General features: G+C 41.4%; 1 protein-coding gene across 1 annotated transcript in view; it reads left to right on the plus strand.

Moving 5' to 3' along the window:
- Window positions 1–27,380, plus strand: part of LOC139221903 (proton myo-inositol cotransporter-like) — a 62,203-nt gene that overhangs the window by 18,548 nt on the left and 16,275 nt on the right. The window contains exon 4 of the mRNA XM_070853854.1: window positions 20,197–20,305. Within this exon, the coding sequence (XP_070709955.1) occupies window positions 20,197–20,305 (109 nt within the window). The remainder of the gene's footprint in view (window positions 1–20,196; window positions 20,306–27,380) is intronic.

Below are 27,380 nucleotides of genomic sequence, written 5' to 3' on the forward strand. Positions count from 1 at the left end.
GGTGTCTTTTCTCTTGGTTTTCTGTCGACGGGTCTGTAAGTGGAGCTCTTTTTGTCCGTCTGAGCACCATCTTGTTGCAGCTTTCATGAAGGTCGAATCCTCTGGTGTAAATCATCCCCGGAAAATGTCAGATTACTCTCAGCGAGTTGAAATATCTTCTGTGTGACATCCACGGCTTTACTTGCTTTAAAGTTGTTATGATCAACATGACATCAGTTCCGCTTTCAGCAAAGTGAATCAGCGCTGTAAAAGGAGATATTTTGGTAAAAAGGCAGCTGAAGAGAACGTGGAGGAGGTTAATGTGACGTAATAGAGGATAGTTTCTTCTTCATGGTCAGTCATTGTGTGAGCTGACCTTTGCTCGACCACACAGGATGAGAGGCTTTGCCAGCGTGTGCACGGTTGTCAGAATGACAGTCGACTGAGCTGAATCAGCTAATGTTGCTGTTTCAAAATGCTTGATATGCTTTTTTCCCCCCAAAGGCTGCGTGTGAGACACATACAAATCTTTACGCTGCCTCTAATCTCTTTTCCTTGCTCAAACCAGTCTGAGGAAGCACCATCTTAGACAAAAGCATACGCGCACACACTCGTTTTTAGCCACATTTTATCGTACTCTTTATCTGCCATCTGTTTATGCATGTGTGTGTGTGAGAGAGAGCAAAAGCGAAGTGCAATTAAATGCAAAAAAGAGACACATTACGCACAGTGACATGCACAGAGCATATGGTGTCATGATTACTGCAGTGATGTGACTTTGTTTGCAGCCTCTCTGTTGCTTTCTGGGCATTTATTTGTATTATTTTAGTTGTTTATAGGAACAATGCACATTGAGAAACATCACTATAAATGTGCCACTGCCGGCCAAAAAGCTAATACTCAACTGGTGTCCCTTGGCCAGATGCCAGATTAACCAATAAAGTAACAATAAAGCAAACAGCATGCTGGAGAAGGAGGGCAAAACATCAAACACAAAGAGGAGAAAAATCAAGCTGAGTGTTGAGAGTCCTTACAAATATCTGTAAAACACTGAAATGTCCATCATTTATCACAGTAATAATTAAAATAATATTATACTCATTACTGAATAATCCATCTGAATTCATCACTGATTGCTTTGTGTGTGTGTTAATCCATCAGTTTGTCGTTGTCAAGGCTGTTGCTAGGCTGTGTGTGTGTGTGTGTGTGTGTGTGTGTGTGTGTGTGTGTGTGGTTCTGGCACAACCTACATTTAGATGTCCTGGTTTTGGGGTCTCCCTCCCACATCATGCATAGTAGGAAATGTTTGTATCATCTCTTTTTTTAGACTTTGAAAGGCCAAATGCAACAGCACAAGCACAAGGAATGGACATAGATTGATCAAACTGATCGATTGTTTAACAGCTTTAGTGTAAGCTGTACATGTTTGGCAGTAATAACCTCAGTCTGCGTTACTACCAAGTCCAAGAGGAGGATTTCATCAGCTAATTACATTTTGTGGGGTTACAGGTTATGTTGATTAAAGCACATCCACTGTGTGGCAGCCAGATACTGGATGATACTAGTATCATCACTAGAAGTGTGATCCTTAGCAGCTTCAGACGTCTGAATTAAAACTTTTTAGGCTGAATGTGCTTTTGAACTTGTTTTTTTGAATCAGATTTGCGTCTGAGATGAAGTTGGATGATGGTGCTGTTAAGAAAAATCAATTGAACATCATTTGAAGTTACATTAGAAGAGCTGCAAGCCACAGATGTGGAATATGTTTCCCTGATTCTTAAAATTTTAGATGCCATCTGTCATCAGTGTATTCATTGTGAGAATTCATTTGCGATGACCTTCATGCCAACAGTGTGCGAACATCAGCTTGACACGTGTATCAAGTGTTATTTATGGTATAAGTTTCTCTTCAGAGCTTATTGTTTGTCTGAGCCTGTCTGCACTGAGCAGAGCCTGGAGATTAATGGAGGAAAAGTGGAGTGGAGATAGGAGAGTCGATTAACAGGCAGGAGGGGACAAGTGGGCAAAGGACTGAGAGAACAGTAAAAGATGGCGGGGACGAGGAAAGAAGAGCAGGAGGCGGGGAGAGGATATTGGATTCATCCTGCCACTAATGAACCTCAACAGCAGCGAACACCATGTCTCACCTGCAGCGGAGATCAGCCTGACGTATAGAAACACACTCTCACACAGGTGGTGGAGTGTCTCCCTGGTGGTCTCTCACTGTGTGTCCAGCAGCTTCTTTTTCATTTCAGAGTCTCTCCTCCCATCGTTGTAACCCATCCCCGCAGCCGTCGTCAGTTACTGTGCACGAGAAGGGACGCGTCAGGCTGCTTGTTGTCTTCTAGCCACTTCTATTCAATGTGAAACGTGACTAACAGACTTTTAGGAAGGTTGTTGTTTCGCTCATGAGTTTGGCTCATTGGAGCAGGAAGATTGCAGCAGGCCCATGATACATTCATTGTGTAGTGCTTTCTCCAGAACAACCCACTCTCCAAACACTTTGCGATAAAACTTTTTTTTCAATGTCAGCAAAACATGTTGTCCACTCTGCAGCTGACTGTTTGTGCTGACTGATCATCTAGAATAACATCAGATGGATGATCTGGCTGTGAAATTCAGAATTCACCAATAATATAATATAATCAGGACCACATTCTCTGTACTGACCTTTTTTTTTTTGATGAACTCAATATATAGGCATAAATTCGGATCGCATGTGACTTCAAAATAAAAGTTGTACTGTCAAAAGACTTTTTCTTTAGATTGGGGAGATTGGAGCCAGCCTGCAAGTTCTAACAAAATTTAATCTTACATGTAAGAGGTGCGTTTAACAGTGCAACAACATCATAGAGGTTACAGAGTAAAAGGCTCAACCAGTGAGCATGTACAGTTGGTTTTTATAATGTGGGTGTAGCTCTCACACATCGTGTGATCATCTACTGGCGTGAGACGAAAGGTATTTGGGCTATTCTGGTCTTCTTGTCCTTGTAGATATGAGACTACACACCGTTGCAGAGCACACCCTCGATTGCCACTCTGTCTGGCAATCCGCAAGCATGTCCTTGGATGGGGATTCTCATAACATGTACCATTGGTCAGAGTCATGTGATGCATCAGTTCAACTTGCTTGCAGCCTGAACACATAAGTAACAGCTAAAATAGGGCCATCCGACGATGTAAATCAAACTTTGAATCATGTCCAACTTATTGTGGTCATGGCCAACGTCTTTACGTTTACAGGCGCGTGTAAGAGCTTTTATTTTGTCAACTCACTCAGCAGAAATGTTGAACTCTTAGATAAATATAACGAGGTTTTTCACACATGTACCTGTGTGTATGAAGGGCTAGACACTACGCTACATGGCATGAAATTATTTGACCTTTATAATTTCCTTCCACCTGCTTGCGTCCCCCCTCAGTCTCTCTTCCAGACTCTGTAGTAGTTCTTTCCTTCCTGCTCTTCTAACCCTCGTGTGTTCAAACACTCCATATAAAGAAGCTCTGTTTGGTGAGAAACAGCTCGGAGTTTGCTGGTGAAGAATCTTTTTACCGCGTGACCGCCATCTGTGACACATCATTACAAGCCTGCGTTTGCAATTTACATGTTCTTTTTAGGGCCGACGTACGACCTGGAGACCAGCTGTCGCCTAGCAACCCGACAGACCGATAGGCAGATGGAGAAGACGGAGAGATTGGTAGACAGACAGATGGAGAGAAAAATAATGGTTAAAAAAAAAAACTCTCACAAGTTCAGAACTATTTATTTGGTTACTGAGTCTCCTGATTGGCTCGTTCATGGTCAGGTGACAACACACATACACCTTATTGATCCAGGAGCAGGAAGTTCTTGTAGATAGCAGGGTTGAGATCGGAGCAGCTGAGGTTAGAGGTCTGATTAGTGCTCATTGTACTGATTATGATAATTATAATAAAATCTCCTGAAGTCTTTACTGTCCGTTTTTCATGGCGTCTTTGGCTCCGTTTTGTTTCCCTGTGGGTTCACCTGTAGTCCAGCTGTGCTCCTCCTCCCTTTTCCTCCTTGTCACTTGCCACTTTTATGGGCATCTTGGATAAAACATGATAAATGGGAATGTCCGCTCATACAGATGCTTTGCTTGGTTGATTGTTAAGACACAACTTTTCACTTCCACAGCAGTTTTTATAGTTGATCAGCTTGTTTTTCCATCAAGTGGAAGCACAATAAGAGGTTAAGAGATGAGGCTCTGATGGACATTGTTGTCACTAAGCAGCTCCATTGTTCCCTTTTTGACTGTAAATCAACAAGGAAATGTTAGTCATTGGACTAAACTAAGAAAGTAGTAGAAATACCTCGACTTGTTCAAAATAATACAAAGAATACATTTGAACTTCTAGTGATTTTTTTTCAAATGGTTGAAATCTTATTTACTGACTTTCCAGCACTTTAAGATATAACAGCAGATGTGTATGTCAGACAAATCAAAGCTAATAATGGGAAAAGAAAAGCAATTTAGGATGTGAGAGCGGTGTGTGTAGAGCAACCAGAGATCAGACCAGGTGGAGAAGACATGAGGGCACCGTCAGTGAGATGAGCTTTTGGTAGCAAGCTGTGAAATGGCTATGGTGAAATGCACGGGCGCCTCACTGCGCAACAGGACAGGGACTTCAGCAGATCCTCCGGTGTGTCGGGGAAACACAGACCGGCACCAAGGATCAGGCAGCTGGTAGTTTAATGCACAAAGAGTTTTAGGAGTGTGGTAGAAAACTAATTTTTAAGACTTTAAGATAACACTTAATGCTCTCTTGTCTGTCTGAAGGCTTCAGGCGGTCATGGCAATTGTCTCCCTAACCTATATGTTTTCTTAAATTTTTGTTTCTTTGCTTTTTTCCACATTGAAATAATGATAAATAATGTAATTTCTGTCTCTCTGTAGGTGTTCAAAAGGTTCAAAAGGCAGCTGTTAACTTTCTAGGAGATTAAAACCAGGCTTCAGTGTGTGAAAAGGAAATGCACATGACTTTGTTCTTTCATGCTGAGTATTTTAATTAATTCAGCTCTTTGTTCACAGCATTTCATAATTCATATTTCATTATTCCCAATTTGATTGAGAAATCACTTTTTTGGCCGGATCAGAGATAAACAGAGGCTTATTTCCACCTGTGACTAAAGACCCATTCTCACTGTTGTAAACAAACAGCTCCATTGTTTTCATGCTGACTGTAAAACTGGGTAGAATCATTTCAAATCAACAAAAAATGCCTTTTGTACTAAATATATTTGAGTTTCTGATTATTTTTAATGATGGTTTAGTGTGACAAAATACATAAAAACATATTAACACCAAGCTGTGATGTTCTTATAAGCTCCAGCCTCACCTTAGTTCAGTTTTATTTACTTTTTACATCAGCCGTCGTTTAACAGAGAGCATCAACGATAAACTATAGACTCTAAAATGAACTCTGATTAAACAAAAGTGAATGAAACTAACGACTAACAAGCAGACTTAATTCTTATTCTTATTTGGTCCTGCAAAAACAACAGATAATACAAATACAAAATGTTCAACTGAGTTCAGTCTGTTGAAATACTACTGTAATAAACATTTAAGGCTGTGCTGCGAGTTGAAACAATAGCAGGGTGTCTTTGTCGCCCTTTAAAGTGCTCATTATGTCTGCTGTTACACTGCAGGACAAACCTGCTTCAGTCCTCCAACCCCAAAATATATGTGTGTGTGTGTGTGTGTGTGTGTGTGTGTTCTCACCTGGAAAAAGAAAATCACTCTGTGTGCCATCCCTGACATGTCGGTTACCATGGAAACAACAATTCCCTTTCCCGTGTTTATAGTTTGTATAACCCTCCCATCCTCCCTGTCTCTCTCTCTTTTCTCTCTCTCTCTCTCACTCACTCACACACTCACTCACTCACTCACTCACTCACTCACACACACACACACACACTTAACAGAAATGACCGAAGGTGTAATAGGCCCAGTGGTCGGACATATTATAATGACAGAGGGATCAGCAGCACACATAGCTGTCACCACCCCCCTGTCAAAGTCAAGTGGGAATACTATTCACGGCGCTTTTTATATGCTATACAGTCTTTAACTGTGTGTGTGCCATTTGCTCAGTAGAAACACAAATCTACTCAACAGGACTTCATACCCTCTAAATTAGAATCGAATTCTCCTAGAAATTGATTAATATTACAAGTTATTAAAGCCAAGCCAAGTCAATACTCTCTGTAAATATAACTGCAGGACATAAAGTAGTAGAAGTGTATTTATTCCCAGAGCTAAATTCAGTTTCTTTTCTAAATATGTGGGTTTAATTTGAGCTCCTTGTCTATTGTATCTATGATTGATTTGTTGTATTTTTGGTACTTGTTTATCAGCCGAGCGTGGAAGGAAGTATGAAGAAACTCTGAGCGCCTATTTCAGCCTCTGAAACATGCTCAAAGATGTGATGATGATGTGTTGTCAGCCCCAAGTCAATGAGCTCTGATTACCGTCCTTTCAGCCTGAGAGGTGCAGAGGGGTGAGGAGGTGGGAGGAGAAGAGAGGAGGGGAGGGGAGGGGAGGAGAGGTCTATGACAAAGAGAAAGTGAAGTGGAAAATGGAGGCGTTGGGGCAGCAATTATGACGGAGAAGCAATATTGTGGCAATATTGCAGGGCAATTCTGTCAGCCATTGTTTTGCCATTCTTCATGAGAAACTTCATCGTGCGCTGTATTGAACACATTGATTTCTTTGGACAGCTTGTTCATAACAATTCTTGTTCCAAGCAACACTGAGCAGATGTAACCTTACGAAAACAAAGGTCACGAGTGGACATGAGTGATGGAGGCAGAATCAAGCAGTAGACCTCTTTATCTGTGATACAGAGCTACGGAGGATGTTTTTCTTTCTAGTCTACAGCAACCAAGGTTAAAGGAATAAGAGTTTGTTTAATTTCAGAGAGAGGATTATTGGTGACTACAGCATTTAATACTAGAAGGCAAACAAATATCTCCTTCTAAAGCGATAGGCCACCCAATATCTGTCTTCTGAGTGTGAAGCATTCGTTCTCCTTAGATTTTAAAGGTCGCCGTATAAAGTCAGTTGCTATCTTCCTCATGACAATCTCAATTACATTATTAGCTTATTTTCTTCTGTTCTATTGGTCATAACCACTCTGTACTAGCTCTTCTCATGTTTCTGTCCTCCCAGAGATATTTCTGGAGTTTATTTGCCATATTTGCGAATGAAAATGCATCATTGCAGGCGCATTTGCTTCACTTCTTAGCTAATGTTAGCTTCAGTTAACGGCCAGTGCTCTGCTGTATTTTTGTAATAGTCAGTGAAGGTCTTGGTGCCATTGTATATAACATATTTAATTGTCAGTGGTGTTTCTGTTGACTATTGTTAGTGCAGTACAGTGAAGCAGCACTTCAGATGACTAACATGATGAAACAATATGAATAAAAAGTTGGGTCCAGTAATAACACATGACTTGTCCTTGACTTAGAGTACCCGCACATGAGGGAGGCTCTAAGAAATAATGTAAGCACGGGCATAATTCAGTTAGTTCAGTTAAGGAACTTTTACAGGGATATTGCACAAAAAAATCCAAGAGCAAAGGAGGAATCTGAGAGCGAAGCAGCATGAGTGTAAGGTTTGATGCTGGATTTCAGGAAATAAAGCAGGAGGCTATTTGAGTGTGAGGAAAGGGTTTTGATGGAAAGCATCATAAAATCTGAACATGAAATCAGTGAGTCATGTGAGTCTCACATTGAAAGAAAATGTTGCTGAATAAATATAGGAAATAAACGCCATGAATATTTGCTGTCATTTTTAGCTTTGTTTTGGTCTCCACCCACTGTTAAAGTTATACATGGCTCTTTAAATTCTTCACTAAGCAGCAGACAAACTTTGTCAGTCTGCCACTTTTCATTCATTTGTTCATTTGTGGGACGCAAAAACCAAAACAATAAGCTGAAAGATACTGAAATGCTTCATGGAGCTGATGATTCTCTGTCAGCGACCCCTCTTATGTTACATGTAGTCGACTCGACCTCTGTTTATGTAAGAATATTAATAAGTGCAGCTTTAAAGTCAGATGGATTTTGGGTGCAGTGCCCCTTTTAAAGAAAGTTTGCTTTCAGTCTGCTTATCCAAGCTGAACAAATCAGTTTTGATTTGAAAAGTAGAGATGAAAGAAATCGCTCAATGTCAAGCACTTGCTACATCAATTTAGCACACTGCAATCGCACAGCCATTAATCAAGATAAATAGAAGTGAATATGGCGCCATTTGAAAGCTTACAGGCAGAAAATATTCAGAGCAACATAAAGAAGAGATTATACCATTACACACACAATCACAGCTTCAGTCGAGGTGTAGGGAATTCAATTTGAGTCTCATATTTGTTTATTCATATCAGGATGGAGACAATTGTTTTTCCTTGTATATATTTATGGTTCAAAGCAACTTAACTTGCTGTTCTGTTTGGCTCATGCTTGCTTTTAACCGTCTGTTTCCAGGTAACTGACTTGTACACTGTGTAAGCTGTTAACAAAAGCATGCTGCACTTATGTTCCTGCGGGCACTTCTAAATTATTGATTTCATGCAATCATAATCGCTGCTTATTCACATGAACACACAGGCGCAAACATGTTGCACACACACCTGATAGATGTCTGAGGGCGTTTTAGCATCTACCACCATCGCAGTCCTAATTCTCCCTCTGATCATTAATAATTCAGGATATTGGAGCATTTTATGAAACTCCACTGCTGCTCTGGACCTGTTTAAATCCACAAGGAAATCATAATGAGACCAGAGGGCTTCATCGTGAGGAGAAAAGTGTTCAGAGTCAGCGAACAACCTAATTGTTCGTTTAAAATCAAGTTTATGGATTTCATTATTGGTCGAAATGAATTACCATCGCTGTCATTAAATGTGACATCTGTGGAGTATAATTCAAATGGTTTCAAAGTAGCAGTCAGCTCACATCTAAGCATCACTATTTACTGACATGAGCTGGGTTCACGGCTCCGTTCTCAGAAAAAGTCTTAATTGAATCCAAACATGCTAGAGGCAGCGTCTCCTCTGCTAATCTACTTTTTAATAAATATGCTTTCTGCTCCGGTGCTTTTCATTCCCATGTCTTGTTCCACCTCTCGTGCTTGTGCGTTAACAAACACAAATGGGCTGCCTGACATACCCTGGCACGAGTAACATGAACAAATATTTGGATACAAGACGATCGGCTACAACGCGTTTTAATCCCTTGTTGTCGTCGGTTTGAACAACAGCGAGCTGGAGTCTGGAGGCTTCAGGGCGGAGTGCAGGGAAATGAAACCAAAGTCCCAAATGGGAAATTATCTTGGCGGCTGCATTAGCAGAGGACACAAAGCAATGCAAGCTGCTTCTGATGAAAGCAAAGAGGGGAGATTAGGGAATTATCTTGCTCTTTACTTCAATAATTGGCTTCTAAGCCTATTTAGTTCTTGTACAGTAAGTGCAAAAACAAAAGTACAAATGCAGCTCCTGATTTATGTCATCCAGTGTTTTATTGCTGTTATAGATTAGTAAGAGGCTACTCATCAGCTGCAGAGTGTCACTGATCTTCTACTCATTAGCAGGCATTTGTATTCAGTATTTGTGTTCAGTGTTTGTTCCTTTTCTTGAAAAATCAATACACACAATGCACACTGAGGACCATGGGGATTGATTTTTATTTCCAGAAGAGAAATACAAATGAGCGCACAAATCTGAAAATCAATAGTCAGAAATAAGTTGCTGATGATACACAGAGAATGGATAATAATAATAATAAAAAGTAAGTTTAGCAACAACAACAACAACAACAACAAAGTGTAAGTTTGAAGTTTTGACCCTTTTGCATTGCAACAAGGGAGAAAGCTCAATGTCAAGGAGGAAATAAAGGGTAAAAGGAAAAGTTCAGCATTAGTTCAACACAGGAAAAGACATTTTGAAGCCATATTGTAAATGTTCCAACACTGAAGGTCCAAGTTTGATGTCAACATAATCTTAAATTTAACCAAAGTCCTGAATGAAAACAGCGACAGCACTAGATCTGTGATGCATTCTTCAGGTAAAATACGTTTGAATTGGTATGTTTTAGTAACAGAGGCCGGCGCTGTGCACAAGTGGGGGAAAAAAACCCAGCACATTATGGTTATGACTCCAATGTTCCATCCATAAATGCGGGTTTATTAGGTCATTAAATTGTTGTTGGAGAAATGATTATCCAAATAGGCGTTAATGGAAAACAGAGAAATGAGAAATTTAGATGATATAGGTAACGGTGCTTACGTTTCCTGTTATTTCTGTGTGTTTGCCTGTGTGTGTGTGTGTGTGTGTGTGTGTGTGTGTGTGTGTGGGCCCTTGAGGAAGACCCTTGTCATCTGCATTAGGGCAGGTGTGCAGCTGGGAAGTCATGAATCTCAATAACTCCGTAGATTGATTACCAGCAGACTTCAAAATGGCTCCAGAGATTGTATTTCTGGCCAATGGGAATGGAGAGATGGATGAGGTTGTGTGTTTGTTAGTGTGTGTGTGTGTGTGTGTGTGTGTGTGTGTGTGTGTGTGTGTGTGTGTGTGTGTGTGTGTGTGTGTGTGTGTGTGTGTGTGTGTGTGTGTGTGTGTGTGTGTGTGTGTGTGTGTGTGTGTGTGAATGCAGCTGTGAAAGCTGAAACCACCCATGAGGGCACAGTTATAGAAAAGATGTTTGGCAAGTTTCTCCAAATCTCAGAGCATTTACTCATCTCGACTTGTTCATTTCACCTGCTTACAGCAACACTTGAGCATCGATGACCAAACCATCAGAATAAATGTCCTCAATAATTCATGTTAGCTGGAATTTAACAGGCATTTCTTCATTGCAGAAATCGGATTAAAGTGTCAACCTACCTGATGTTTGATGTTTCTGATGTGAGATGCCTATTAGCACAATTACACAATGTTAAGTTAACATTACAACGATCACTAAACTAGCTGATTTTTGCTTTAAAACATGACCAGCTGATCATGACAAACTCACCTTATTCACATTGTTGTGGCCGTTAATAGGACTGCAATGGAAGTCCTTAACACTGTGAAATTGTTAAATATTTGCTTCGAACTCAACTCAACACACCTTTTCCTGCTTTTATTGCCTTGATCGTCAGAAGAATCGGTGCTGGTTGCTCACTGTTTTCATCACAGCGGCTCAGTTTGCCTTCAGGACTCAAATCTCTTTAAGATCTCGCAGTCTCTTCAACACACATTTGTTTCCTCCCTCCACATTTAAACACCTCGGGCGCTCACAAATCACTGAGCTAGCGCTTTTGAGGCACGATAAGAAGCAGCTCTTGCTGTTAGCAGCTTGTTTCTTTCTCCTGAAACTAACTTTTCGGGTGTTTCTCCTTGAATCTTAATACAGTATTTTCTCTTCATCTCTACCTATTTGTCACTTTCCACAGATGGTTCTGAATATGCACTCAGCTTGAATGCACCAATCAGACATCGACTTGTTTACCAACTCTTCTTTTAGAGGCTTTGTTTTGAGCAAAACTGTCTCGGCACATCGTGAACGGCTGCCTCTCCTCTGTGTACTACAGTTGTTTGGCACAAGTGTTACCTAAACCCACTCAGTTTGCCTCAAGGCTGCTCAGAAAAGAGTTGCTGGTGACTCATGCAGAGAGGAGAAAGTGTTCAAAAAGATTTTGACAAGATCAAATTTAAGAAGTTCTTTGCCACTAAACTCCTGTTCACCTCCCGGTGAATATTTCGAGATGCTGCTAAATTGGTGATAGCAGATGTGTCATTGAAGTGGCGCCTTGAATGTAAAAAGCCTCAGAGTTTTTCAATCATGCCATTATGTTTTTTTCACCTGCACTTATTAGGGTGTCAGTTGAGAGATTCCCTAATGCTGTGCTGTTTATTCATCAGTGCAGCAGCAGAAAAATGTCTCTGGGTGCTCCTGAAACAGTATATCAGGATGCCTTGGCAGTGAAAACACCAGCAGGTTAAATATGGATGACAGTCAGCCGACTGCTGTTTCCAGTGACAACAGATCCCTTTTCCCTCTGTGGCTCTCAAACTCACTTCTTCCCAATTTCCTTTCCTCTCATTTCCTTTTTCTTTAATTTCATTTGCACTCATTTCATTCTTTGTTTGTCATTCTAGTCATTTGCTTCTTGTTTCTTTCCTTTCCTTTCCCCTTCAGTCCTCTCCTCTCACTTCCCTTCCCTCTCTCATTTCCTTTCCTGTGTCCTCTCCTTTTTTTGACGCTCCATCCTTGCTCGTTCTTTTTTCTCCTCCTGTCTTTTCTTCTTGTTTCGTTTTATCTTTTTCTTCTCTCAATTTCTTACCTTCCCATTTCCTTCCCTCTAGCGTCCTTTCCTTCCCTTCCCCTCCTCTCAGATGTTTAACCAGTTAAAGTGCCTCTGAAAGGGAACCAGATCAGATTCAGATCACAAGCCACGCCACGCGGCAGCCATGAAGGTCATCTCTGCACCTTTTACAAATGCAAATCACACTTTGCTCCCCTGCTGCTTAACAGACTCTTTTACCAATGTATCTCTTAGAAACGCTGATGTCGCCAATCACTCTGTTTTTGTGAGAAATGCTTGGTATTACTCATCCCTTACACAGATTGGTGCTCAGATTGGCCCACTGTCTGCATTCAAAATGTGTGCCATCTGTTTAGGGAGTGACTCCTGACTTGTGTGGAATAAAACTGAGCAATCACACCCCCCCCCTTTGTAGAACTGACTGTAAGAAAGCATTATGGTTTTATGGTTTCATTTCAATAATATTTATATTTTAATGATTTATTCACTTGCATTTTGAAGTTCAGTGCTATAGTATGTAAATAATTTGCACAAATGATACAAGCAGCTGTTCAACAAATCAGCAAAATCTGATCAAATCAACAAATCAGCTGTGAAAAACACTCCTGGTCTCACAAGTGAGAGACCTGGCCGTGGAGTTGAAGCAGCAGCATGGGGTGAGGGAGGGGTGAGGCGCTCATTTGTTTTGGTCTCAGATGCTGAGATAAGTTCTTGTCTTCCTTTCAAGGTGAACCAAGTCCAGCAGGCAGGCAGCAGAGTCCTGGCAGCCAGTGAGTTTACTGGGACACTAGAGTGCGTATAAATCTAGTGAGTAATCTGGTGTTTTAGCTGTAGGAGGGCAGACACGCTGTGTGCATTGTGTTTTATCATACATGGAGTAGTGGTGGGGATGGGTGGAAAGTGCATCAGGGCCCAAAATGCCTGTCTGCACCCCTTAGAGAGGGATGATTTTGTACTTTTAGAAATAGTTTCCCTTCTAAACCAGACTTGAAAATGTACTAATTGGACTCATCCAGCTCAGTGGGCCAAAATGAATGCAGAGACATAAAAAGGCATCGGTGAGCTTTACCTTTGTTAGGAAAATTGGGCAACATTTCCGTGGTGTTTCTGCTTGAGTTGCTGCATACCCAAACATGTGTCAGCAGTCTGACTAACTTACTCTGGTGAGTTTGTGTGAGTCACAACTAAGCAGCAAGGAAAAGCAACAGTGACAAACAGAGAACAGAAGAGCTTCTCTTCACTCCTCTGGTCTCCTGTAGGTTTTAAGCAGCTTATTAATAATTGAGCGAGGAGAGTAGTGTGATGACAGATCTATCATGATTCCCCCCCTGCGCCTGTCAAAAGGCCTGCATGGATAGATGGATATTGAACCACCCTCTTTCACACTCTATTTTTCTGGACAGCTGTATTATTTCACCATTTAAGAATATGATAATGAATTTGTATTGGCTCGGGCTGAACAAGAAAATCCCCACATGCACACGCAGGACGAAAAAAGACTACATTTGAATGTGTAATTTGTGTATTTAGGCAGTTTTTCTCTCAATGGTGCATCTTGCATGTGTTATAGAGCTATTTCATAAGCATATTACAGTGTGTATGAAGCTGTCCAACCACTGAATAATAGAGAATAATAGAAATCTCAGTCGCACTTTAAAGTTTAAAAATGAATGCTCCTTTTTGCCGTGTCAGCTTCAGGTAGCACTTTGTGTCTGATGTGATCTGATTGTGTGTTACATAAGCAGGCGGTGACTTCTCAACACTTTTAAAAGCAAAATGGAAAAAAAAAAATTGCACTGTCTGGCTTTATTACTGCTCCCATTTCTTTCTATCTCTGTATAACCCTCTTTCTGCTCTAGCCACCGGGCTACAGATATGGACAGGAACATCGTGACAGACTGACAGGGAAACCTGAAAGACGACCTCTTGTGCTCTATTGATTGATTCCTTTGATGTGGTTAGTTTCAAACTGGGGAGATGGTGGTTTTGTTGACGCTCACACAGAAGCTTATCAGAGTCGCTGTTATCTTCAGAGGTGACAGTAAGTTTTCTCTCTTTGCTTTTCCACTGGGCTTCACTTACTTTGTTTTCCACTGGAGTGGAGCAAAAGTGATTGAATTGGAGAAGGATCAGAGGTAAATAAGCTTCAATAATGAAGGAAGAAGTGCTTTAGCTTGTGTGCATGTAAGCTGTTTGCTCTGTTTGCAACATAACTGTGATGGGGTCCTTTAGTTTTGTGCAAGAACTCAACTAATTATACAGATCAAAGTCTGTTTACAGGACTTTTAAGAGTACAAGTTTGAAAATGAAAAAAGAATTAATTGGAGTGGAGTTGGCGAGGCACGACTTTCCCAGAACTCTGTCGTCCTCTTTTCATCTCTGCTTGAGGCTCAAGGCTACACGAGCCGCTTCTAGCATAACACACCTGTGTTATGTTGCAGCTGAATTGCATAGTGGGTAATGTAGGCACCAGGTTTTGACAGGGAAGAAGAATGACTGTAATGAAAAAGATGGTGTCTGTGGTTTTATCCTTTTTAACCCCCTTTTTAATATTGTTTTGTCTTAAGCTGTTTTGACACTATGACAATTCTGCTCATCCACCATGATGTTGATGATGTATTTAATGGTAAATCCGTATAAGCTCCATTGCCATTGTTGTGTATTTACCTCTGGCAGTCACTGTGTGTGAGGCTCCATTCATTCATCCGTCCGTCCGTCTGTCTGGTGCTCAGCTCCTGGCAACCGCTGGCCCCTCGGTGGCCTCAGATAAAACACAGCTGCTCCCCTGCATCTGCAGACAGGACTCTTAGCCGAGTCTTGGAGCAAGATTTGATCAACTCCGCTGAAAATGCTGCTTCTCCCTAACGCTACAGGCCCAGAGTGATTCTCAATGATGGAGGAAAGAACCAATCCTTCTCCAAAAAACATGATGCTTTTACATTTTTAATCTTTAGCATATGAATATCTGTAACGCTGATGCTCTATTGCATATGGTTTCTTCATGATACTATCAAAACAACAGGCTTCACATCTCTTTCAAGTGCTTGACGGCATCTTGTCTGGCCGACCTGATTATACGTCAGGGGTGTACAGTGGATATTATGGTCTGTCAAATAATCAGAAGAGCACAGAAATAGAAAGTAAAGCTTCCTCAAGTGCTTCTCATTCAAAACATTCTCATCAGCTGAATGTATTTCAGTCATGTGGCAGATGTCCATATATGTTAGCTCCTATGTTGCATTGAGTCAATGTCACTTTCTGGTAGGAGTAAGGACATTTATTTCCTCCACAAATACAGGTACTGATGTTCTAGTTGCATATTTAATGTGTGTTTGTCACCGTTGGCTGTGGAATTGGCTCCTTATCTCTGAAAAATACCGACTATTTATGAGAAGCTTGAGCACAGCAGTTTCTTGGTGCTGTAGTGTCACATTAGCTAATTAAAAAGAAACAAAATCTTTTCTTTACAGTCTACAGTCAGGAAAATTATTTAATTAGACAGTTTGAGCACGGAGATGCTGTGGCAACAGCTCCTTAATGCACCTAAATAAACAAAGAAGAACATTATTTTTAGGTAAACAACATTATACAGAGTTTTAATCTACAACTGTGGACAGCTTGCTGTGTTATTAACTGAGTTACTGTTGATTCCACCTGTTTTCTCTAAATGAAAATGTGGTACACGGCAAAGTGGCCATTGAGAGATCCACTGTCACTGTAAAGGAAAAAAATGAGGATTTTCAGCTTTCAAAGTGATTAACCCAAATAAGAGGAATAGACACAGGAGACATTTTGGGACATACACTCGTTTTTAGCCAAGAATCTTCTGAAAACACTCAGATCACACTCAGATAACCTGGTAGTTAGATATGAAACTACATAACACATTCATGCAACGTTGAGTTTCCTTCCCTTATTCAGACTCATATCTCACCTGCAATGCAGTGCTGGCTACATGACCAATAGTTTGTTGACAATTATCTTGTTTGTTTGCTCTGTACGAGACGTTAGGTGAAAATAATACACTCTGAGGTTTTAACATGCCATTTTTTGGCTTAGCGACCCCATGGTGACAACAGGACTGCAGGAAATGATTGCTCCTAGTAGAGAAATGGTGCAGCAAAACCACAATTTGTCATGCTGACATTGTGTTCAGTCAGCTTTAGAGGTCTCAGTAAGTAAACCTTTGGAACCAAACGAGCTGTTTCTGTGTTTCCAGTCTTTATGCTAATCTAAGATAACTGTCTCCTGCCTGTAGCTTCATATTTAGCATGAAGACTATTTCTCAAAATGTCAAACTATGCCTTTAACATGACAGTATTTCTGCATAAAAGCTTTGCCAAGCGTACCTGTAAGGAAAAACTGTGCTTGATTACATGGTCGTTAATTAGCTGTAACCTTAACATTTAGGAAACGGCTGCTTCTCTGTAATTTAGTGAAATTGGCTGTACTGTGGCTCCATAAACACCCGTTACGCTGATCGACCGAATTTCTATCCTCCATCAGTCCTCACCTTCTGTTCTGATCTTCATTGCGTTGAGTCTGAGGTGTCATGATCCTAAGGTGAGAAAGAGGGGAAGTATGTAGAGGGAATAATTAGAGGGAGGATGGGGGGTTGAGGTAGGAGGGCTGCAGATTGCCTGTTCAGGCTTCAGTCCTTGATTGCGGCCCACTCGGTTATGTAAGTGAGGCCCGTTTCCAGCCACTTACTTCCTGAAGACACAGTGATTGGATGGATAGAAAGAGCTATTCTTTTATGGACTGCCTTCTATCTTTATAATTCCTCCTGTGCTTCCATCAACCACCTCATTGGACCTCTTTCCTTGATTGGCCATTGTTCAACACCAGCTTGATACTGTTGACCGGGTTTTGACCCATTGATAGAAATACATTTCACTTACAAAGGATTTACAAATCAATATGGGAATCAATAATCCTAAATCCTGTAGATGGATGCCTGTCATTGTTGCTGGAAAGCGAGCTGACGTCTGACTTTCCTTTCTCCCCCTTCATCAAGCTGACTGTGGCACGTGTTTGAGGCGTGAATAAGAATGCTAAGCCGGCCCCGTAATTGGCCGTGGGAGAAGTTGGGGTGTTTCCTGAATGTAGGTAGCCGAGGAAAAGCGCTAATTGGAGATTCCTTTAGTTTCTATCAAAAAGGAGGAGAAGAAGAGAGAACTCGCTCTCGTTAAAACCACATCCAGGCTTCCCCTTGCTCACTGTCCAAACAAACCGTATTATGCCGAGGCTATTAGTGTTTGCTCGATTGAATGCTGATATGATGTGAAATCAAAGGGGATCAGTGCAGGTAATGATGATAGAGGAATGATCACAGAGCCTGTGTGGGTATAGTGACATTAAAAAAAAATCATCACGCCTTTGTAGTGTGCTTCGTGTTTGTGTGTGTGTGTTGTGCTATTTTTTTCTCACATTCTGGTATTGAACTGGTTTATCATGGCGTTATTTGAATTTGTGCATCTAGCCATAATTTACACCTAAATGCATCATTCTCCAAGTTTTCTTTGTCTGATGGTGGTATTGTAGTATACACTGAATGAAATGAAGAAATAAATGAGATATGTTTTTAAAAAAAAAGCTCACTGTGGAATACTGACATGCAATTATTGCAGCTCTACCAGACTTAATCACCGTTCTTGAGGCTTGCCAGTAGCTCGCTGACTTGTTTTTCATCACTATCCTTCTTTTTCAGTATTTCATCTGATTAAATTACAGCTGGGTGGTGTTCAACCAAGGAAAGCTGTGTGTTTTGTGAGCTGGTGTGTGTGTGTGCATTGGTGCAGAAGTGTGAGACTTTCTCTGAGCATATATGAGTATCAATGAATATGAGTATTTTTGTAGAAAAATGTAGATGTGTGTTGTATATTTAACCCCAAAGAGAGCAAGAGGGGAAATTACATTGTGCCTTTATGACTGACTGCATCTGAATGTGTTTGTGTGTGTGTGTGTGTGTGTGTGTATGTTTCCATGCTTGTGTGTGTTTGGCCGAGTAAATTTCGCTCTCCATCAGGTCTCTGCTCTCTTGCTAGTTGACTTCGGACCATGAATCCTGACTTCCCTTTCGGATTATCAGATAACAGCGCTCTCCTCAGGTCTCTAGGGACCAGCCATTCGCACTTCACTAGGTTAGCACCATGGAAAAGGCTCAGCCCATAAACGCATCACTTCCTCCTCATTGTTTGAGGTTAGAAGTCTGCCACACATTAAACCTGGAAGATGAAATTGAAATATACAGTTGCTTATTTAGGACCCACCTCTGACAAAATCCTCCTACTTATAATTTATATAAAGAGCTGCAATTATGTGAGCCTCATGTGTAAAATCACAGAGTGCCCCTTTAAAGCTCATGTTCTGACAGTGTGGCGCAAAAAAAAGTATGTTACTGATGAACTGCAACAAAAGACACAAGTGCAAAAACACCTACTGTCCTCTTTAAAGAGTCGGCATAATATTACACTGACACCACAGCAGCGATGCTTTACCAATGAAAGGCTGGGCTGCCTCTGTTTTTATTGCTCTGTGATGCAGAGACTAATGACATTATCGCTGTAGAACATAAGCATGTCCGTGGTTGGAAATATTTCATGTAATCATCTGTAAACTGGGATATTTTCCAGATATGTGGTATGTGTTGTATGCATCATATAAAAAAATCGAAAACCAATAAACGCACCAGACAAAATGCTGCTCTGTTGTGTATTTTCAGTTGCAGAAAGCCAGAAAGATACCACCTTATTCATTTGTTGTTTGCTTCCTTGAGTGCAAAATTGTGTGGAAATTACAACCCATGAAGTTATGTATAAAGTGTGTTGTTTGTATAAAGCTGCCCCTCGTCCCTGTAAAAGTGGCTTCTGCGGCGAAAATGTGGACAAACAAGTGAAGTCTGAACAGCGTCTTTAAACATCTCAACGTCGAAGGGACTCAAACATGATAATGTGCCTCCAAGACGCCTGACAGGCGGCCATCAAAAGGAAGGCTTTAGTGTGTTTGTGTGTCAGCGGGGGCCTCCTTTACAGAGTCTGCTCTGCCTCTCAAACAGCTGAAGGAGATGTTCGCTGGTCCAGAGTCCTCCCACACACAGCTGCTCCCAAATAATCAGCCTGCGTGTGTGTCATCTCATATGTGCAGGCTCATGCTTCCCTGTTTATGATGTGTTTGTATGCGCTTGTGTTTGCACAGTCACTTGTGTATCCTGGCACACAGTCGTATGTGTTACCTGTGTGTGTGTGTGTGTGTGTGTGTGTGTGTGTGTGTGTGTGTGTGTGTGTTCAGGTTTGTTTGTCTGATCTCTTGGCACCGTGTGTGTCTGCCTCTTTATCCGACAGCTCTATGCCTGTCCAGCCACTCTCTCATCCTATTAAGTCTTCTCCTCCCAAAGGAGCTGCTTGTCTGTGTGTTGAGGATCACAGTCTGTTGCTGAGCCAAGTGGGACTCCGCGAGGCCAAAGCTGCCGTCAAATATTTGTTTCATCCCAAACTTGAGATATCCACCATCTGAAAAACAAAAAAGGCAGCTGCCGCGATAAGCTGATCCCCAAGAGAGGCATTTATCTTTTTACACTTTTCCAGCACCAAAGGGGGGTCAGAGGTGGAGGTGAAAGAGTAGCATACCTGGAGCTAACAAAGCCTCAGTGTCCTCAGTATTTCGGACTTGATAGCTTCTCGATAGCAACCTGCCAAAATCATTTGAATGATGGAAAAATACTGTATAGATATATAGAGAGTAGCCTCACAATGCTGCTGAGCATCAGGGGTCTCGTTCTTCTCATTTTTGGCAGCTTATTTTGAAATCTATTAATGCCTGTGGGATTTTCGCAGTGAGGCCATACTGAGTTTGAAATGAACTTCCACTGTGCCTTTGTTCGTGTCTCCAGATGGACCGGTGATCTGGCGGATGCTGACCTACCCCCCCACTCGCCGAGCCCTCCTGGTGGGATGTGGTCTTCAGATGTTCCAGCAGCTTTCAGGAATCAACACGGTCATGTGAGTGAGAACATCCACCATGATTTTACCTCCGTTGTACCGAATTGTTCTCCCGATCGGGCCATTACGACAGACTTTTCAAAACTGTATAGAGTCTGTAACTGTAACTTATGAAGTATGCTGCTGTTTAGGATTCAAAGACTCGTGCAGTTTTAGTCGACTTGTAATGAGTCTACTTGAGTGAAAATTGCTGAAAAAGAATTCTTTGAAAGAAAGAATTAGTTTTTGTCTAAACTTACTCAAATGCTTTAATGAATGTTTTCATCTCCAGCTACTCTGATCCGTTTTCCTCTTAGTATCCCTCGCTGCATGCGAGATCCTTTTTCTTTAACCAGAAACAGCAGTTGTATGATACTATTCAAACTGACCAGACTTCATTGACAAAAATAGTAATTTTACCTTGCAGAAAGCGGGAGTGGCTGGTCTACTGCTGCCTCGATCGGTTAGCTTGTTTGTTTAAAATGGTTAGTTTGGATCCACCACAACAATTGTGCAATACACAAAAACACAAAGTCACACAATAACACAAACAAACTATCTGACAGCGTTAGACCAGCAACTACTGTGTAAAATTGTTGTTTTTGTCAATGGTGTCTGGTAGCTTTGAACAAAGCAATATAACTGCTATTTCTGATTAAACAAAAGGTATCTTAGAGGTCTGTCTCTGTGGGGATCCTCTCTGTGATATTGTCAGACACTTGCAATAACAACCTGAGCTTGTCAGTGGCAAAAACAAGCACATTTAGTGGATGTACCTTGATCTGGCACAATTTTTATTATAGCCATTGTAGCTCATTCTGCTACTGGATCACAAAAGTTTTTGTATCTTTCAGTCATTTCCAACCCAAAATATGTAAAAATGGTTTAAAAATTAGTCATCCTTTAATATGTGGAACCACAAAAATGTACCTGTGCCACTTGAGGCTGTGACTTTGTAAGTTATCCTCACCATGGATCAAACTCAAGAGTGTGTCCTGTCATTAGATCATACTGACATTGAAAAAGAAAGTCTTTTTTGCCTTCAGGGTTAATCAAAACAAGATACTTGACACTGAATCTGTTTGTCACCAGCCGTTTCCTTTCAACAGAAGACACATCTAGACAGATGCATTCGGTTTAGCAGCACAGTAGTAAATCACAGAGCATCTCTCTTATCTTTCACAGCACATCACACACCGCGGACCAGTTGCCTCGTTGTATTACTGCCCACTTTTTATCTCTCCACCTGAGGAGATTGTGTCATCCGTCTCTGTCTCACCTCCCCTTTGAGATGAACTATATTACGGGCTTTGTAAACAATCTGTGGATATGTGCTGTTGCCTGGCAACCGTCGGAGGTGAGAGCAACAGGATAAGTGCATGCTCGCACGGTCGTGTTTGATTTAATGCACAGAATGTGACCCTACGGACTTTGGGGTCTGTGCATGTGCACGTGTGAGACACGTGTGTGGAGTGTGAGACTGAAGGTATGGACATTTGCATATGTGTGCTTGTGTGTGGAGGTCTGAATGGAGGAAGATGAGCAGAGAGGATAAGAGCAAAAAGAAAATTCAGCTGCGGTTGACAAGAGTGACACACTAGATGTGTCACGAATCTCTTTAAATACTCGTCTCTGTCTATTGATTTGTCTGCCTCTCTAACTGTATATTCATCTTCATCTTCTGCGACTACATCTGTCACATCTCTGTCCCTCCAGTCTCTCTGAAAAGGTCTGTCTGCTAGTTGATCTGTGTCAGGTCGTGACGTCTGGATTGTGTTGTGTTTACACTTGACATTAAAATGTGCCTCCGGTGTACAAATGGAAATCTGATTGCCCTTTCATTTGCAAAAATACCCACCGTGGCTTCCTTTGGTGATAATGACAGCCTTCAAAATTGACGTTAAAGGCCTCATCCTGTGGACAATCAATTTTTGACAATTACGTCTCAGTCTGAGTTGCTTGCTCTTTGTTTGCTTTGCACCATTTCCTGGTTCGAGAATTGTTGTTTAGCTCATGCAAGTGTGCTAGAGGTAAATCAGAATGATGGTAATGGCCGAAGATTTGTCTGTAGTTAAAAGAGGTCATCAAAGTCCATGTAGCCTACTGTATTTATTGTACTAATTAATTGTTATACTAACAAATACTCCTAAAAATAGGGATTGTCCCGTCTTAACAGCTACAACACAATTAACAGGAAAGTGAGGGAAACTAGTACCCATGATGCACACTGTTTCTGACATAACACAACTGTCCTCCCTCGTCTTGTGAAATGAATGCTCACAAGTTTCCCCCATCTTTCCCATTTATAAGGGGGAATAACCACAGAGGTGATTTGTGCAGTGAGATTTGAACTCCATCCAGGTTTGTCTTTAGTCTTTGTGCCATCCAGTCAAGATGTGTTGATTCCAGATTTAGCTTTTCCCCTCAAACTGTCTGAAAGATAAGTTTCTCAACCATTTCTATCATTTCAATCAAAAATGGGTCTGTCTGTTTGTAGGACTGGATTAAAAGAATTTCCTCACAAACACCTTTTGGACGAAATATCATCACATCGTGGTGGTAATGTGGAGCAGGATCCAGAATCTGGATCAGAGAGCAGACGGCAGAGACTGGGCAGCTTTAATTAAAGGAGACATTACTTCTGGATAAGCTTATAATCAATACAGGCTTGAAGCTGCGGGCAGAGCAGCCACATGAACAACCGATGAAGGGACGACCTACAGCCAAACAGGACATTTATTCAAACTGGAAACAATATTTGCTGAATATATGCTGAAAAACACAACTGCTAAAGAAATGTTTTTGGGAGGTGATGAGAGATTTTGTTGAATATACGGTAAAAGAAAAAGTGAGAATTGAATCTTTGGAAAAACAAAAACATTTGGCAAAACTTTTGGTTTTGAAGTTTAATCCGAAGTCTCATTCCTGTGCAGCACACATAATGTTTAATTACCTGTAAGTATGACACACATACTGTACTGTATAAGTATCATCTATCATGAGACTGGGACACAGCATCTCTATTTCTGCTTCTATCGTCCACCATATGTCTATGCTGTATATTTTAGTCATTCTAGACAGCTGTCTGGTTCTTCCAGCATTGATGTCACTCATCCTGAATGCTTCCTACCTCTGTATACTTCACCAGCCCACCTATTTACCACCTGCCTTTTTGTTCCCATGTGAAGCTGCCAGGCTAGCCCTATTAGCTGCTGAGATATAAAGGAGGTCTGGGGAGCCAGTAAATCAGCCGGGCTTAGAGACAAGCTCCGCTCTCCCTGTCCCCAGCTGCTTTCCCTGATTAAACCACCGGCCTGGCACAGAGAACAGAGGAAAAGGGCAGCGAGAGAAGCTGGCGGACTGGTGACAGAAAACCAAGCTAGAAAAGCACATATTGTCTGTCACTCTGCTCTGACAGTCCGCTCCCTCAACTTGGGATCTCAACAGTTACAGATTCATTGTGTGCACAGATTTTTTTTTTTCTCTATTTCGAATATGCTCACACAAACAGTACATTGAGTTCATATTAGCACACTGTCCCACCCGCCACTGCAGTCGAAGTGAAATTTCCAACAAGAAATGGGCCTTTCTTTGTGCCAGTGAGGGAATAAGGGCAAAGGATTACCTTAAGTTGTAATCGAACACATTGATATAATACACAGATTTCCTACTGCTCTGATTTCTCTTATGCCTCTGAGACATGTTTGTATGTCTAAATCCCAGTCTGCCAAATGCACTCAGAGATAACTAAGAGGGGTCCTGATATGTCACTGTGATCTTACAGGCGTTTGCCTGGTCCAGCATTATTCAATCAGAACAGCAGCGTCATGGTTGAAACTCTTATTTTCAGATGAGTGTTGCAGTAATACTGTATCTACTCTATTGCTATTGAAGGATAAGGTAAGGCTAATACAGTTGTAGCCTAATTTGTTAAAAAATCTGTTTTTTTTCTCAACAGAATCATCAGAAGAATTTGTCCTGGGTCAGAATTTAGTGTATTTTCTTTCTCAGTCGTTCCCTGTTCATAGGTCACAGGCTTTTAATTGGGTGGCTCAGGTGCACAGACAGAGAGAGGGGTCAGGGAAAGGCTGGTGGACTGTCAGACAGAGAAAATTGTGACAGAGAGGCTACATAGAGGAGGAGGGCTGTGATGGAGCCAGGACACTTCCATAGAAGTGGTGTGAATCCACCGGCCACTCATCACACAGAGTCCTACTGAGCTCCGTTCTTTCTTTCTTCACCAGTTCATGTTGGTCAAGTTCGTGTTTTCCAATATAATCCTACACGATTAACAGCAAACCCGCTCAAAGATGCAGGTTGGAAGATCAGTGCTTGTTCAGCTGCTTTCCTGCTTGCAGATCAGACTTGGTGCAGGTCCACATGACATACCTTCATGCAAATTGGTTTCCTCAGTGGTGGCAGCGTGCTGTCTGATCACATGCATTTATGCAGACAAGAAGTGACGTGTCAGTAAAACACAAAACCACTCAATCCACCAACATCCAACATTCATGTGAGACTAGGTGCTTATGGCTCCCTCTCTGTAATGTATCTATATAGACCATGTTTGTGTGTGTGTGTTTCAGGCCAGTGTGCATATAACAACAGAGTCTCAAATCTATCTCATGTAATTATTTGTATAAATGTTCTATTTGTGTGCAGCATGAAGGGACTATGACTTGTATTTCACTCTGCAGCCCTGGGTTGTAAAATGACAGATAAATGACCTTTATAAACGTGGTTTCAGATGGATGTTGCAGGTTAATACGGTCACTACCTAGAAAGGAAAGAACAAGCTACGTTAGCCTTCCATGCACTAAGCTAAACATTAGTCCAGAGCCACGATAGCAGCTCTTTGAGTGGTGTGAACTAAATGCTCAAATGCTCACACTGAAAATGTAAATATGATGATTAGCAGGTATAATTTCTACTATGTTCACCATCCTAGCTGAATATGTTCGCTTGCTAATTTTTGATAATTAGTAGTATTCACTAAGTCCAGCTGAGGCTGATCTCATCAGTTTTGCTCTGAACATTTTGAGACCTGATGATGGCGGTAGATGAAGCGTTAAGCCATAGCAAGTCATAGCAATCCATTAAATAGCTAATTTCTCAGGAAATCAATGGAGCCACATTGCTAGTATGGCTAAAAAAAAAGGGCACTAGGTTGCCAGTTGACCATCTATCTAGCCGAGGGCATGGTTGATTGATTTGATTAATCACACCTGCAGAAACAGTGGGATTACATAAGGGGCTTGTCGTCTTCAGTACATAAAATTCTTTTGGCAGATGCTGTTCGCACTTTGGTGTCTGTAGCCAATGTAATTTGCAGCTTGGGGGAACAGCTGAGACCTGTAAGAAAAAGGCTGCGATATTCACATTTTTTCTATGTGACAGTTTTCTAAAAAATATGTTTTATAACCCTAGTTTTGGTGCCTACTCCTGCCAAGTAGTTTTGTTGCCTACACCTAACCAAAGTGCAACAGAAAACAAAATACTAATAAAAAAAATAGTCCACCTAAGTCTAAAAATAACAGCCAACAGGGACATAGAGGTTCACATGAGAACCCCAGTTTCCTGAGTGAAAGTCCTTTTGGTGCCATCGAGGTGCAAAGAGACACCACACATTATTCTTCTGCACAATAATATGCTCCGTGACAGGTATGTGAGTACATGCACATGGCCACACACTCCTAACACTATATTTTTTTCCAGCAGGTTGATTTGAACTCATGATGTCAGACACACTCTCTCTGGACTGTGGTTGTTATATGAATAACCTCCCTGCCCTCACACACACACACACACACACTCTATGGGCCTGTCAGAGTAGCTGGGTGATGAGAGATGTGTTTGTCAATAATACATCTCTCAGGAACCAAACAGGCGTTAGGTGGTGTGTCAGATCTGCTTGTCTTTCTGCCCGCATGAGTTTTTGTCCCTGAATGCCTCTCCACCTGACTGTCTGGATGCGTATATAGATTACACAGATACATAGATAGTTGATTCTGTAAGGCCACTGCTGGGTTTTCTTTGTTTTTATCCACCTTCCCCTCTCTGTTGTTCAGTCATGAATGCATAAAAACATGTGGTCAAATTACAGATCATCCCTCCCATTTAGCCACTGGATCATTTTGATTCAATTAGCCACATAATCTAGCTTGTAAAGGTCATCGTGGACCGCTGTGTGTCCGTCTGTGTGTGTTTGTGTCTCGTCAGGGCGGGTCAGCGGACTGTGTTGACAAAGTGGAGGGGGAAAGAAAATGGAGAGAGATGAATTGAGCAGGAGAGAGGAGGACAGATAGGCAGAGGGAGAGATGACACTGATGGTGATGAGGTGGAGGAAGATGGCAGTGTGACAGGCACAGAGGGAAAGATAGATGAATAAAAGAAGACAGAAAAGAGGAACAAGAAATATTAGTACAGGGGAAGTACAGGAGCTGTGGAAGATTGAGTGAAGTGTTCTGTTATTTTGTGCATATACACAATATATACTGTATATATACAATATGCATGTGTGTGTGTGTGTGTGTGTGTGTAGCTGCAGTCAACATATTGTCTCTTGTGTACCTGTGGCGTCAGTTTCATGGGAGGGAACAAGGAAAATAAGGAAAGTGATTATTGGAAAATCAAGGTGTGACAAAAATATCTGTGGATTGTTGACATATCAGCCTTGGGGTGAACATCAAAATGGAGGGGAGCAATTATTTTAGCACTTAGCACACAAACTGAGAGCACTTTTTAACACCATGGACGCATTGACCACTTTGTAAAATACCAGACACTTTCTTTGCCAGGCACTTTACGAAGGAAACAATAAGACCCCTGGAGCTCTTTAGAAAAGTCCAATTTTCTCTTCAGCGCGACAGCTGACTGTTAACATACCAGGACAGACACATTGACTGATTGACAGACATACAGTTCAGTCAGTGTTGAATTCAGACATGTGGTGCAAGTATTTCCCTCGCCTAGCTCTACAGGAAGTGGTCCGAGTGTACAGGTCAAGACGGAGCCATTTTTAATCCGATAATAACCCAAAGTAGAGTAAAACACAAATTATTTTGTCAAAAGGGATAAATCAGGCACCTTGTTTTCC

The sequence above is a fragment of the Pempheris klunzingeri genome, chromosome 22 (genome assembly GCF_042242105.1).
Source record: "Pempheris klunzingeri isolate RE-2024b chromosome 22, fPemKlu1.hap1, whole genome shotgun sequence".
In the NCBI taxonomy this organism is placed as follows: Eukaryota; Metazoa; Chordata; class Actinopteri; order Acropomatiformes; family Pempheridae; genus Pempheris; species Pempheris klunzingeri.